Source organism: Colletes latitarsis, chromosome 14, assembly GCF_051014445.1.
Source record: "Colletes latitarsis isolate SP2378_abdomen chromosome 14, iyColLati1, whole genome shotgun sequence".
Lineage (NCBI taxonomy): Eukaryota > Metazoa > Arthropoda > Insecta > Hymenoptera > Colletidae > Colletes > Colletes latitarsis.
The window spans coordinates 28,234,402-28,248,227 of NC_135147.1; the positions used below are offsets into that span (position 1 = coordinate 28,234,402).

At 40.6% G+C, this 13,826-nt stretch overlaps 4 protein-coding genes across 8 annotated transcripts in view; 2 read left to right on the forward strand and 2 right to left on the reverse strand.

The window, feature by feature from the left end:
- Positions 1 to 1,100: 1,100 nt before the first annotated feature.
- Positions 1,101 to 3,846, reverse strand: Ttll12 (Tubulin tyrosine ligase-like 12). Its single transcript, XM_076782617.1, has 2 exons — positions 3,647 to 3,846; positions 1,101 to 3,556 (listed from the first exon to the last, which is right to left on the reverse strand). Exon 2 carries the CDS (start codon positions 3,532 to 3,534, stop codon positions 1,675 to 1,677), a length of 1,860 nt encoding a protein of 619 aa, XP_076638732.1. The 5' UTR covers positions 3,535 to 3,556; positions 3,647 to 3,846; the 3' UTR covers positions 1,101 to 1,674.
- On the forward strand, positions 1,626 to 6,720 carry LOC143350447 (uncharacterized). 2 transcript variants are annotated; one of them, XM_076782618.1, is made up of 6 exons: positions 1,626 to 1,764; positions 1,855 to 2,045; positions 3,964 to 4,112; positions 4,333 to 5,686; positions 5,775 to 6,088; positions 6,257 to 6,720. In XM_076782618.1, the coding sequence occupies exons 4-6, from the start codon at positions 4,375 to 4,377 to the stop codon at positions 6,449 to 6,451; spliced, it is 1,821 nt and encodes a 606-aa protein (XP_076638733.1). In that variant the 5' UTR covers positions 1,626 to 1,764; positions 1,855 to 2,045; positions 3,964 to 4,112; positions 4,333 to 4,374; the 3' UTR covers positions 6,452 to 6,720. The 2 variants fall into 2 exon arrangements, with proteins under 2 accessions (XP_076638733.1, XP_076638734.1); XM_076782619.1 differs by having other exon boundaries at positions 5,775 to 6,076.
- Positions 6,721 to 7,150: 430 nt separating this feature from the next.
- Positions 7,151 to 8,646, reverse strand: LOC143350448 (iron-sulfur cluster assembly factor IBA57, mitochondrial). The gene is made up of 2 exons (XM_076782620.1): positions 8,509 to 8,646; positions 7,151 to 8,386 (listed from the first exon to the last, which is right to left on the reverse strand). Exon 2 carries the CDS (start codon positions 8,346 to 8,348, stop codon positions 7,248 to 7,250), a length of 1,101 nt encoding a protein of 366 aa, XP_076638735.1. The 5' UTR covers positions 8,349 to 8,386; positions 8,509 to 8,646; the 3' UTR covers positions 7,151 to 7,247.
- An 837-nt stretch (positions 8,647 to 9,483) lies between these two features.
- Positions 9,484 to 13,826, forward strand: part of LOC143350444 (unc-112-related protein) — a 35,046-nt gene continuing 30,703 nt past the window's right edge. The window contains exons 1-2 of one of the 4 annotated variants that reach the window (XM_076782613.1): positions 9,484 to 9,781; positions 10,040 to 10,293. In XM_076782613.1, coding sequence (XP_076638728.1) covers positions 10,155 to 10,293 — 139 coding nt within the window. In that variant the 5' untranslated portion in view covers positions 9,484 to 9,781; positions 10,040 to 10,154. Of the gene's footprint in view, positions 9,949 to 10,039; positions 10,294 to 13,826 lie in introns of all 4 variants that reach the window. The other 3 variants (XM_076782615.1, XM_076782614.1, XM_076782616.1) reach the window with 3 other exon arrangements.

Sequence of the window (13,826 nt, forward strand, 5' to 3'; positions counted from 1 at the left end):
GAGGGCCGTGACGCACTCGTTATCGACGTCCTTATACGCGGAACTCATTTGCTTAATTGCCGTGATTACCAGCGACGTCGCCGTCGGAGAAGCCCGCCAGGAGTTTCGTCGAGCGAAAGTGCCTGGCGCGACTACCTTTCCAGCCCGAACGATGCGTGATTCGCGAGAACGTATGGCGGCAACGTGCTCGAGCGAATGCGCGACTACCCCGCGAACCGAACATTCGGGAATGCACGGCACGATGGAACGAGGCCGACAACCTGGAGCCACACGCACCCGTCCGTTCGACGCAGGGTGAAAAATAAGCGGCTTGTTTTCAACGGAAAAAAGAGAACAAAGCCCACGATATAGCAACGCTCTCGCACGAACCTTTCGTTGCGCCTCGGCTCTGTGTCTTGATTGACGCAACCGGTACGAGGCTCGCGAAACTCCGTGTCACGAAACAAATAAGCTCACCGTTGCATTAAAATGCAAATGGGGCGAGTCGTGTCCTCCCCGTTCGCGGTGCGAACGCTGCTTTCGGCTATTAAATAAAATGATCGAGCGCTCGATTTTTACCAAACCACTCTGTACGGAACCGATTGAGCCGCAATACGCGTACTGAAATTCCACTTTCTTTACGAGATAATTACAATTTAATAATCGTCGAATCGTACCAAACATAACGCCGTAAGTAAAGTAGTTGACCGTTATCCGAGCGTGAAACGGCGTTAAATTCGTTGCCCTCGAGCGTCGATATGTTCGCATAATTGGATGCGGTCGAATTCTCTGCTGGGGAACGCGACGACAAAGCTTTTTCAAATGAGTTCGCCCGATGTGAAACTCATTGTAGGATAACCAAATAACGAGCACGGCGTTAATTCACAAAATATGACGTTGGCTCTCGTTGTTGCTGCAAATGATTGTCAGCAACGCGCGTGATTCGAACCGGTGGCGCAATACACCGAAGTAAAGAAACAATCGTTGCAGTTGCGAGGCAACACGGTAAATTCTACGCGTGAAAAGCAATCGAAGTCGATGTCTGTCCATACAATTATATTTTTGTAGGTGGGAAAATAATCATAGGCATATTTTTCTGTTGCAACAGACTTTTATTGCGAATTAGAGGTCTCCCCCTTACTTTGTACAATGATTCAAAGTTCAAGCGTATCGAGATACGCAACGTTATGCGCTTCTTTCTGCATTAAGCATACGGTCGTGCATTAGAAGCGAATATTACGCGGTGGCCGAAGTGGCCCGCGTCATGAAACTGTACCAATTGCACCCTCGTTTATTATTCCATTAGGTAGCACGGCAGTCTTCCCGTTGTAGCGTCAAGTTATGGAAAGCGCAAATTATTTACGGAGCAAACGTACCCTTAACGTTCGCGCATGCAGATTTACTGCAGCTACTTCTGCTCATTACCGCATACGAAATGCTGGGACCCGTTACTTTTGAATAAATAAATGCATTTTAGTCCGAACACTGACCATAGGAACGTTCGTTAATAGCTTCTCGATATTTATGGTAGAGGGCGGGACTTGCAACAAAATTACCACACGATACGTTATCCACCGATTTTAACGAGACACCATAGACAAATGGAGAACCGTCGTCAACGGAATGGCAGAATAATCCGGTAATTTAATTAACATCGGTGCATAACGTATTGCGTGGGTGCCCGCGTTAGATGCTTCAATTGCACCCGGAGCAGAGATCGTGAAACGTTTCGGGGTTGTCGTCGTCTAAGAAGAGACACTTGAAGATATCGTTATAGAAGTTGGGGTAATATTCGCAGGCCCTTTTACAGTCTGGTGAGAAATTTACTTCCAACAGAATCGGTTGCATTTCTTCTTTCTTCCATTCCAACATCAGATCGACCGCGTACACCGCCCGGCTTTGGGAACTTTCCGCGATTCCTTTTGGCGGTTTCTTGGCGACTGCGGCCTCGAAGACTTCTCGGAACATGTGCAAAATTTTTGGCTCGATCTGGTCGCTCCAGGAAAAGTCCGGATACTGTCTCCCCCATTCCGAGATAAAGTCTGCGCACTTCACGTGACAAAGCGGTATGTCCTCTGAATAATTCATGACCGTGAAATGCTGTTCGTATACGTCGAAATTATTTAAAGCGAACTCCTTGTTTGCAAATCTTAGGAAGAAATTTTTATAAGCAAACGCCTTCAGAGGCTTCACCGATTTCAACAACACCACGTATCGCACGTCGAATTTAACTTTACCAATTTCTGGCCTATCGTACAGCACGGGGGCCGCGATATACTTTTGTGCTATCTTCGGCCCCGTACTGGGCAAACGTAAAATGTGAAATAAATTCTTTGTGACGTGAGTGTCTAATCCTCTAGCGAGATTCCAAGGCTTGCAGATCCAATGATTCTCTAAATCCATTGATTCCCTTTGTTCAAAATACGCGACGAATTGCACCAGCTCTGTATGTAAATTGTAAGTAGTTGGTAACCATCTTGGATATGTTTCAAGAGTGTCGGGATCGTACGGCTTTTCTCCCGCTTTTCTTCTACATACGATGGATAGTAAATCCTTTATAGTCAATACATTTTCGAACGGAAATTGATTCACGAAAACATGCGGTGAGCGAATACTTAATTCTTTGTATTCCTTAAAGTGAGAAGTGTACCATAAAATATCTGCATCCTCTTCGTTATTTACTATTTCAAACGCAGGATCGGTTAAGTAATCGTTTACATATGTATAGTGCGAAAAAACTTTTAATTTTGTGTTTCCATCATTTCGAAGTATTATTTCGGAATTTATCTCTTCCGGTATAGTTTCGCGAACATGACCCGCCAGGAAATAGTCGTCATCTGGCTCTGTCTGCAGAAAGCTTTCTTTGAAAAACGATGCATCTACCCATGGTAAAAGTAAAGCTCGTCGGTTTTGTTTGCTATTTGTTTGACCTTCGACAAAATCTCTTGTAACCTCGTCCTCGTAATCAGCGTCCCTTATAGGAAACATCAGTGTGTAGGTAACACCTTCTGGCAAATATAAGAAAGGTACTGTTCTAAAGTTGGGGTCATTGCTGTGATTTATTGCAGATCCTACTTCATCCATGATATACCAAATTGGCATTCTATCTTCTATGGACCCACTGCTTAGAGAAAATGACTGATTGTACCTCCACATTTCATTCATTACGTATTCTATTTTTTCATTCTCTTCGCTCTGAATATCAAAACCCATTAGGGTGCACATGCGATCCAGAAGTCCTGGAATATTTGACAAGTTCTGCCTAGCATTAGCAGTATCATAAGTCCATGCATGATCTATCAAATAAATGTTATTTGAATTCTGAGCAGAAACACCCTTTTCAGAGGAAACAAAAAGTTTCCAAACAGGATCTTTTGGATCCCTAGATGCACCATCGTAATCAATTTGTATCAACTGAAATGTGAGGCCAGAATCAAAAGTTTGATACTGTAGTTTCTTAAACAGAGTTTCCCAAAATATTCTTGGCACCCCAGAAGATTCTAATTGAGGTTGATGAGCTTGAAGAAACGTATTGTATAGTCCTATTCCATCCATTGTACAAAAATGCAAATATAATCTGAAAGATTAAAGAAATTATTCTATGTAAAACCACGTGGTTTTGACATTTGAATAACTTTATTAATTACTAATGTCAATGATAAATTACCTATATCGTTTCTAAACAGTGTTTAGGATAATTCACTCGAAAATTCAGAATCTGGATATAAGAAAATATTCGAAAACATAACCCCTCCTTTCATTTAAGCTCCATACTCATATATAACATTTTTATCAGTTTATTACCACGTGTTATCATACAATAATTAAAATTAATTTACATATAATTACTTGATTTTTAAACCTCGTTAGAAATTACAAATACAATGTTATTAAAAAATTTGTACATAGGGGAATTATTTATAGGGATGTTTTTATGGTGTATGTATAGAGAATTTCACTCCTTACTAGAATACTGACATCTAGGAACAAACATACGAAACGCGTTAATGGCGAATTTCGTCCTTCCTGTTGGCGCTTAAAGTGTTTTCGCCGGTGTAACGTAGACAGTGTAAGCCGGCATTTTAAAAAGTGAACTTGATTTTGTTGGTTTGATCTGCGTGCAGAAACCTGGGGTAAGTAATTTCTTCATTTACGGGGAATCCGAGTTTGTAAAATTAAAATTGATCGAAAAGTAATATTTTGTAATTTCTCATCGTAATTTAACTTCGGTTTACGCGCTATGTTGCATATCGCACGTGGAATATTAACCTTGTGATATCGCTAAATTTGAATTTTGTACATCCTTGAAAGTAACATATTTTCGGAGCGTTAATTATTTTTATCTTATAATAGAATAACATATCTATAAAGTGATAAACAAAATTACGAAGAAAGATGGTTAAAACGGTATCAGAAGAGAAGAAAGATGCAATGTCTAAGGACGTTCTACGTACACCTAAAGACGGATTTATACAAAAGAAAAAGAATCAAAAGTTTAAACAAACCCCAACGGGCAAAGTTAATTTGATTAATGGATCAAAAGCATCAAACAATAGTAGTACAAAGCAGCAACTTTTGGAGAAAAAGAGTGTTACTCCTCAAAAGGCAACAGAAAAGAACAAAGACCTGAAAAAGAAAGATTCCCCCAAAAATGCTAGAAAACAACAGCAATCTAAAAAGGAATCAAGTAAAAAAGATTTGGTAGAAACTGAAGAAGACGAGTCTGAGTCAGACGAGGACATTAACGAAGGAATTGTATTACAAGAACAAAGTTTTACACAAGAGAGTGGGGACAGTGAAGATGAAGAGTCTGATGAAGATGAGAATGAAGAGGAGAAGAGTCTACCAAATATTCTTGGAACCAGTTTAGCAGATGATTCTGATGAAGATGACGAAGATTACAAAGAAGGTGAGGAAGAAGATGATAAAGAGATGAAGGCAAAGAAAGGAGTGAAAATGTTTAAAGGATTGAAGGCAAACAACGTTGAAAACAATGATGACAGTGAAGAGGAAGAGGATGAGGATGAGGATGATATGAATATTGATGATGATAGTGAAGAAGAAAGTGATAGTGTTGAAGAAGATGAAGATGATGATGATGATGATGATGAAGAATCAGAAGATGAGGAAGAAGGTGATGAATCTGCTCTTGGTTTAAAAGCTCTCTTAGGTAACAGTCTTGCAGATGATGATGAAGATGAAGATTTTGTTGAACCAGGGGAAAATGACGATGATAGTAGCGAGGAAGAAGATGATGAGGAGGAAGAGGAAGATGAAACAAATAATAGTATGTCTGAAAGTCCTGAGCAAAGTAAAAACCATGAAGAAAATTTAGAAGACTCTTTAGAAGAACTAAAAGTGGATAAAAACACTATTTTTGTTGGTAATCTTCCAAAAGAAGTAACAAGAAACCAGTTGAAGAAACAATTTAAGAAATTTGGCAATATTGATACTATACGTTTAAGAGGAGTAGTAGCAAAATCTATAAATGTACCTAAAAAAGTTGCTGCTATTACTAAAGATGTACACCCTAAATTAAAATCAATTTATGCATATATTAAATTTCATGTTGAAGAATCTGCTAAAGCAGCACTATCTATGAATGGAGAATTATTTATGGGAAATCATATAAGAGTAGATACAACTTATAAATCAGAAGAATCACCTAATAAAAAAAAATGTGTATTTGTAGGAAATTTACATTTTAGTAAGTATCATATCTTGTATCTAGTTAAATAAGTAAAAATAATATATGTATAGTATGAATTAGCTCTAAAACATATTATAATTCTCAGACACAGACGATGAAACATTTAGAAAGCATTTTGAAGATTGTGGTGAACTAGAGTCTGTGCGTGTAATCAGGGATAATAGGAGTGGAATAGGCAAGGGATTTGGATATATTAATTTCAAAAATGAAGATGCTGTTGCATTAGCATTAGAATTAGATGGTACAAAAATTTTGAATCGTGAAATTAGAGTAAAAAAGTTTATGGATCAAAATGAAAGAGGCAAAGATAGACGTGGAAAAAGATCGCTTTCTGCAGATAGTAAAAACAAATCTTCATTTAAAAAACAAAAATACAATGCAAAAACGGTACGTAATACAGTAAGTATTTATTAACTTTAACGCCTTGCATTATTTTCACGAGTTTGACTCGTAATCGACTTTTCGAGTCGAACTCGTAAATATCGATTATCTCGTACTCAGTCGTAATATATCGTGCTTCAAATTTAAATATGAGATAAATTTTAAATCTTTATGGATTTCTTTTAGACGCGCAAAGGCAATGCTGCGAGCGGAGGGAATGAAAAGAAATTTAGTGGAAATCAAACCAGTCCACAACAATCAAAGACATTTCAAGGACAAAAAGCTGATGAAAAGAAGAAGAGGTCACCAAATAAATTAGATAAAAAGAAGAAAATTTTGGCAGAAAAATTGGCAGCCAAACCTAAGAAACCATCAAATTGAATGGAACAGACAAAAAATGTATTCCTAACTTAAGGCATTTTATTATTTTAATTTTAATCTGTTTGTTTAATTTATGTAACAGTGATAAAACATAACAGTTTATTCTGATAGATTTAAGAAAAAAAAAATGTAAACAAATGATTTAAATGGGTGATATAATGGAACATTTATAACATTTGTGACAATTTGTATTTTTTTTAAGTGCAAGCTGTGGAAATGGAGAAGTAAGTATCCAATATCTAATAAAATACTATTTTTATGAATCAATATTTTTTATTAAATTCTTTATTCTTGGATGCATTTGAGTTGGCAAGTTGTGTATATTGGTTTTTGCACATTTTAAACAAATTCGTTTTCCGAAATATATACTACATCCTAGGCACACAGGTTTATTACAAAAATTACAATCACTACCAAGCACTAAAACTTCTCCCTTGTTCGGCAAACTGAAAGGATCTTTCATAATGTAACATTCTTCTAAATAAGTTATTTGTCGCGCAAACGGAGGTTTGACACCTTTGAAATCAAAGCGTTCTTGTAACGAGCAATAGGTACACGTAAATACTCCGGCTGTGATTTCCTTAGATTCTCGAATCGTTGTAATTGTACCACGCTTATGTTCAATACCAGATTGACCCATGGATGTACTAGCAATAGGTTCCATCCTACAAATTAACAAGGACAGGAAATACTCTGTAATTTCTTCGAATAACAAATTTATTTTACAATTACATATTACAATTTTCTGTTTAAAAACAGAACTCTATATAAACTAAAACCGTCTCGTTTATATACATTATTTCTTATCAGCAGAAGCACTTTGTTGTTGCAATTCTTGTGGCCACCATAGAGGCTTTGATACGATTATTTTATTATCAGATATAGTAAGAGATTTAGCTTTGAGGGTTTCAGTGATTCGCATTAAAGCCAATCCATATTCTTTTTCATTTCCTCTAAATTTACCTATTATATTACCGCACTCGTCGATAATTTTTTCATCGTATGAAAAAGATTTGGAAGGAAGCTCTTCGAATAATAATGGCATTAAACGTTTTCTTACAACACCAGTGTGATAAGTACGTGCTGTAAGTTCTTGACCGATATAACAACCCTTATGAAAACTAACTCCATGTAAATAATCACAATTAACTTCTAAAGGCAAGGGCTTCCCTGGTGGCAAATCCTCAATACCTTCAGGTATTCCAAGTTTGTAAAGGAATGCTTTATAATTCAATGTATCATTAGAATTGAGCATATCAGAATTCAAATGCTTTTGTATTTCATTTTTTTCAATGTTTGATTCTGCTAAGATTCTAATGCCTAAATTTGGAAGTCTAGGATCTTCGTATATCATTATATTGTCTATCATTTTACTTGATTTATTATTGAGAGTACCACATGGGAATATTAAACCTTCAAGCTTTTGTCTATTATTATCAACATCTGTATTACTTGAATATTGAGTAATATCGAATAATGCCCAAACATTAATGCTATCTCCTAGATTATCTATATCTACCTTTCTTCTAACACGATACATTTTTAAATGTTTTTGCAACGAATCTACAGCACGCGAATCACATTCAATATAATACGCGTCGTCTTTCTGATTTTTATACACGATGACATCGTACAACACTCTGCCCCTAATATTTAGAAAAAGCGCATACAAATTGGCTGCTCCTTCTTCAAAGTGCTTCATATCATTTGTAATCAATCCTTGAAGGAAATCTGAAGCTTCTCTCCCTCTAACTCGCAATAAATTCCTAGTTTTTAGATGCTCTAACACTTTAGCCGACGGTTGCAAAGAATCGTATCTAACGAACTGTTTTTGAATTTTTCCAAGTTTATCCAATTTGTAGAACGGTAAAACAAAGTTTCTAAGGTGGACAATCATTGCACCAAATTTCACCAATATATTTGTACAAGTCCGACCTTGGTAAAGAAGAGAAATACACGCAACCAGTATAAAATGAATATAATTTAACCGGTTATAACCTTACATCAGGCTTACTATCGTTATAGAATCACAAAATGAATGAAAAACTCAATCTTACGTTTTTATTTGCTCGTATAAGAATATTTCACAGATTCTCTGTCAATGCTTCATGTGAATTTTAGTTGGTTTCCTTTTTAAAAATTATATTAATATTTCGATTCCTTCACTCATTTATGAAATAGAATTCACAACTTAATTCCAATCGCGAGGGGTGCTAAATTCAAATTCTAGTGTGAATCGATAACGTTGGAAGTGTCATGGTCAATAAGGAAGAAACCCTTGCTAAAGATCGGTATTACCATTTACGGCAAAATGTTTCTGGAAGAATAGTTTCAAGCCTCTACCTCTAGATGTCGACACGATCCTATAGTCGGAAATACAAAAAATAAACTATTATTTTAATTTTGTATATCAAGGAGTATCTTTCATTGTACATAATTTAATATATAACGAAAATAAGAAAAAAACGTTAAGTTGTAAATTATTTGTATTAATAATTTCGTGACCTACCGTACGTCTCTCAAATAATATATTTAAAATGAAAAAGCCACGATACGGTGACGTGTAACAAGTCAATAATAAGTATAGTTTCAACGAAAATTATCGTAACGAAGGCCTAATATGTGCGTCATTTTTGATTATAGTTTCGAATAAAATGTGTCCAAGATTGAGTACGAGTAGCATCGGCAGACGCGGAGGGAAAGGAAATCGAGTTGTGTGACGGGTTGAGTGCAGCGGATCGTGGAGGGGAGTGTTAGACTTCGAAGCACTGATCTCTATATAGCGTTGTTATTGAAGGCTGTTGCAGCGAGCATGGTACTGGCTAAGAGTGACTTTTCATTTCGATAAATACTCCTTTTTAATTTCTAAATATCTAAATAAATAGTGAGACCGCTTTGGTCAGGAGGTCTTGAAACGTATATTTCGTCATTCTAATACCCTCTTTATACATCCGTAGGTTGGAAAGTAAAAATGTCTGGACAGTCGAAATTCGAAATCGTATGCCTGTTGATGCAGTCGGATTTCAGCTGTTTCAAGAGCAAGAATAGAAGATTCGCATACACCTTCTTCGTCGACTTCCCGAAGCTCTTCGTGGCGTTAGTCTCACGGACACGTGGTGCGCGCATCAGTGTGAGTAGTGGAGGGGCAAATCCGAGCGAGAACTCGATGGCTACGCTCGATCTACCCAGTCTGCCCGAGAGTGCACGGCCGTCACCAGCCGAGGAACCAGCTAAGGTCTCCGGTAGCCGACCGAAGCGCCTCTACATAGTATTCGGAACACGAAATCGTGCGAGTCCCGGTCGAGTCAGCCAGTGTATCGCAAGTGCGCTGTAAGTTATGTTCGAAACCATTCGACGATCGGTCGCGATAAATCCCAAGTGATACCGATACGCGATACGGTTCGTTTTTTTATCGTGAGCGCCGATTAATATTGAAAGTGTGTTCTCCGCGGTGTCGTGTGCCGTGGAATCATGATTTCCGCGCCCTAGAACCAGAGGTGTTCAGATACTCGAATATTCGAACCGAGTCTCGACTCGAATTTCGAGTATCCGAACGCCTCTACTAGAACGGAACATTTCTTCTTCAAGCTTAAGTGTCTGGGACCTGGAAGGTGCATACGCAGCGCAACAACCGCGTTTCCTCTTCTTTTTTTTTTTTTTTTTTTTTTTTTTTATTTTTCTTTCGGTCGCTTGATCGGGAAACATGTATTCCGACGGTCACGAGGTGGACGGCAGCTGGGTGCTGCGTGTCTACGTGACCGATCTTCAAATGGAGAGGAGTTTACGAGTAAAAGGAGATTTGCACATCGGCGGTGTGATGCTACGCCTGGTCGAGGGACTTGGTGAGTCTTCTGAATGTTTCTGCCTTGCATATTTTACCTTCTCTCCTTTTTTTTTTCGCGCGCTTCCTCGGTTCGTTCTATCCTTCGCGCGCGAAATTGTCACGTGATATCTCCGAGTGTATTTCACCGTGTCAGATTCGAAGCGGGTGTACCGCGAATCGCGGGTTCGGGCTTTAAAAAATAGCAAGTAAAACAGCTTGCGAGTCGATCGATGGGGTTCGGTGCGACGAAGCAAGCAACAAGTTGCGGGATTATTAGCGTGTCGCTGGTAGGAACGCGACTGTTCAGGATATGTCGTCTCCCACCAGCGACGAATGCACGACTGAAGCGTGCACCGGGAGTGGAAAAACTGGACGGGCGAACTAGTTTCGCTATGACGACGGACGCACGGAGATGCGGCCAGCGACTCCTTTATATGCTAAAGGGAGCTCCCACAGGCTCGCGGGGTGACGGGGGGGACACGTGAGACCGGCAGCCGATTTCCTATGGCTCGCCGCACGTAAAACGAACACCGTACTTGCTACTTTGGTCGTAGATAAGCGTAACCGCGCCGGTGTCTGATTCCGCTCGCGAATTGCCACTGGAGAACGCAACTGGTTCTGTGAATAAATTCCCCCGTCCCTTGGACCATCTCTGGTTAATTTTGTCACAACTGTAACTCGAAAGTTACTTTTCTAAACGCCCCTGTGCGCGGTCAATACACCGGCTAATTAGCCACGTTAAGAGCAAGATAGTTTCAGCTCCGACGAATTAGCCAATTTCGATCAATTGAGCGGTCGGTAGCCCACGTATGTACTTGTACGTACGGTCGAATAGACCCGAGGATATCGCAGGTCACGACGTAGCCTCGTTGCAGCTGCCCTAAAAAGATATCGAGCAATTATTGTGCAAATTGTCCGTGAAATTCAGTGGTCGACCCGACCTCGATGATAACCGGCTGATTATTGCTGACAGTTTATTTCCGGTCACAAGCGATACACCGGGGCAAAGTTGACCGACTGGTTTCGTCGACGGTTGCGTAGAGAATTTTCTAAAGTGGAGATGCACCTTTTAAGCGTGTCCAAAATAGACCGCGTCCATCGGTTTATTTTCAAGGCGTCTTCTATGTACCGCGGTGATTCACACCTACAACGGATATCGGTTTCCCTTTTTTCATCCGTTTGCAGCTTGTTTGTACGAGCTAACGTCGGTCGTATAAATTCTTAACGCGCACCGGTCTGCCTTCTATCAGGCATCAGCGTATTTTCGGCGCTATCTCACGAAGACGACAGTTTCGTCTCTCGTTGGCGCGAGAGAGACCGGTACGAGGGCTTATTTTAACTTGGCGTTTCCTTCGTACGATTTTTCGAGCTCTGGCTTTCTCTGGCTGGTCGTGCCGACCGTGCTCCGATCCTAAAAGGGCCCTCCGATGCTCCGCCGCCGTCCGATCTTTTATCCCTTCGTTAAATCTCGTCCCTTGCTCTCTAACTAAGTTACGCATCCTCTTTTTACGTCGACCATAAATCGCGGGGAACTACGATCCCGTGAAATTTTCTTTCGAGACCGGTGAAACCCCTTTCCACGCTTTTCTCGCGCGTAAGAAATCTACGTTCTTCGCGGAACGAGAATCGCGATAAAACGTGCGCAGTTTCCGGTACCTATTGTTTTTCGAAAAGATTTCCGGAGACGGTTCGACCACGAAAGAACTGCTACCCCGGAACGAACGTGGCAAAAGACTACTTCCGGTGAAAGCGGATTCCAACCATGGTGTTTACTCGTTACTCGCGCGAACAACGAGATAACTCGTATCTGAAAGATATGCCTCTTCTGTGTGTAATAATGATAATTTCACGCTGGCGTCGATATAAGGTAAATGTACCAATAACTGGCCAGCCAAAGATACCCAGGGCGGTTTTTGAAATGGCGATTAAATACTATAAATTGGCGAAAATAGTGTTCCTATTGGGACGTTATTCTTCTTCGTATATCTTGGCGTGTTCGATGATCTACGCCGATCTTGCTTGCTCACGAAACGGCCAGAGTTTGTGCTTGAATTGGTCGATCGCGTGCACTCTGGTGCCGAAATCGAGATTCGGTGGACAGGGAGCAGGTAAAGAGAAGTCTCGAACAGAGCAAGAGCTTTTGTTGCGTAGGCCCTTTCTTGCCCTTCCAGCTTGACAGGTTACCGTAGTCGTACAGGTGCACGTTCACCGCCTTCGAACACGGTCGTCTCGTAACCGGTGGTAAAACCCTACGTAAATATACCGGGTGTCCCTAGTACCAGTCCTCTTACCTATGCATATTCTTTTGGTGTAATTTTTCCTGCCTCTGGTCATCGTGATCGCCTAAAATGAACTCCCAACTACTCGAATTGTTTTCCAAAGTCGTGTTCAGCGTCGATACTTCGACTTGTGACACTAGCCATCACACTGTACGTCAGCAAACTTCCGAAGAAACGTAAACATAAACGTTGAAATTTATATTCCGTCGCCGCATGTTCTTCTAACGCGTTTGAAATCTAACCCAGGCGCGAAATATAAGGTGAAGAAAAGCACGTGGCTCTTTGCTCGCATAATTAACGTTCGTCGGCCGAACAGGTGCGTGTACGCGGGCAGAGCTAGAGCGCGAAAGAAGTCTAAGACTCCCAAGTACCGTACATCAGTAACTCGATGACAAGACTACATTCTTCTTGCGTTGCTTCTACGAAATCGATGGAGACCCTACAGCGTTCTCGCGGTAGGAAGTCGATCGTCTCCGCGATACCGAAAATGCACTCTTAATTAACGAATTTTTATTCCTACGACATAACTCCTCTCAGATTAATTAATCTACCCCCAAACCAAGGGACAAAGCTCCAGAATCACTAACCCTCTCAACGTTCTCCGTATGATCGAGAAAGGGTACTCGAACGATCCAATCTTGACTCACAGCTCTCTTGCATACATATAAGGACGTTTTCTCTTGGGTCTTTTCCATTTGGTCGAGTCTGTAACATTAATTGTCAGGCGGTTCCTGAGATTTTTACCCAACCTAGTGCGTAGCTTACGAGCGTAGAAAATCGCCGACACGACTAGAAGAAAGGTGACAGGCCCGCAGGTGCCGATGTTTATAGTCGGTTGCAACACGTATCGTTCTGTAGGAGTCTGGACGACAAGGTAGGAGGAAGAAAAACGCCAGGAGATCCGAGAGGCGAGAGCAAGACCGCGAGCAATGACGAGTGCTCGCGTGGGCACGCATGGACACCGTCTCGCCCGCGGATTTTTACCTTCTATCCGATCGACGATCGCGTCTTCCACGGAGGCGTAAAGTCTCCGTGAACGGTGACTTTACACGAGAAAGAGCGAGAGAGAGAGAGAGAGAGCCACTTAACTCGAATTATCTGCTCGGCTTACGTGTACGAGCTCGGATTACGCTTCGTAATTTTATATTCCGGCTACCTAGCACGGATCAGCGTTCGGAGCACGGCTTTGTTACGAAATTGCGTCTGTCCCCTGTCGGAGAAAATGCACGCCATCCTGAACCGCAGAACCTCCAATTAAATTTAACGTTCGCGC

Excerpts from the sequence above, each read along its gene's own strand:
- Ttll12 (XM_076782617.1), bottom strand. The coding sequence starts at position 3,534 with ATGGATGGAATAGGACTATACAATACGTTTCTTCAAGCTCATCAACCT.
- LOC143350447 (XM_076782618.1), top strand. The coding sequence starts at position 4,375 with ATGGTTAAAACGGTATCAGAAGAGAAGAAAGATGCAATGTCTAAGGAC. Across the intron at positions 5,687-5,774 it reads TGTAGGAAATTTACATTTTA|ACACAGACGATGAAACATTT; the intron begins GTAAGTATCATA and ends TATAATTCTCAG. Across the intron at positions 6,089-6,256 it reads CAAAAACGGTACGTAATACA|ACGCGCAAAGGCAATGCTGC; the intron begins GTAAGTATTTAT and ends GATTTCTTTTAG.
- LOC143350448 (XM_076782620.1), bottom strand. The coding sequence starts at position 8,348 with ATGATTGTCCACCTTAGAAACTTTGTTTTACCGTTCTACAAATTGGAT.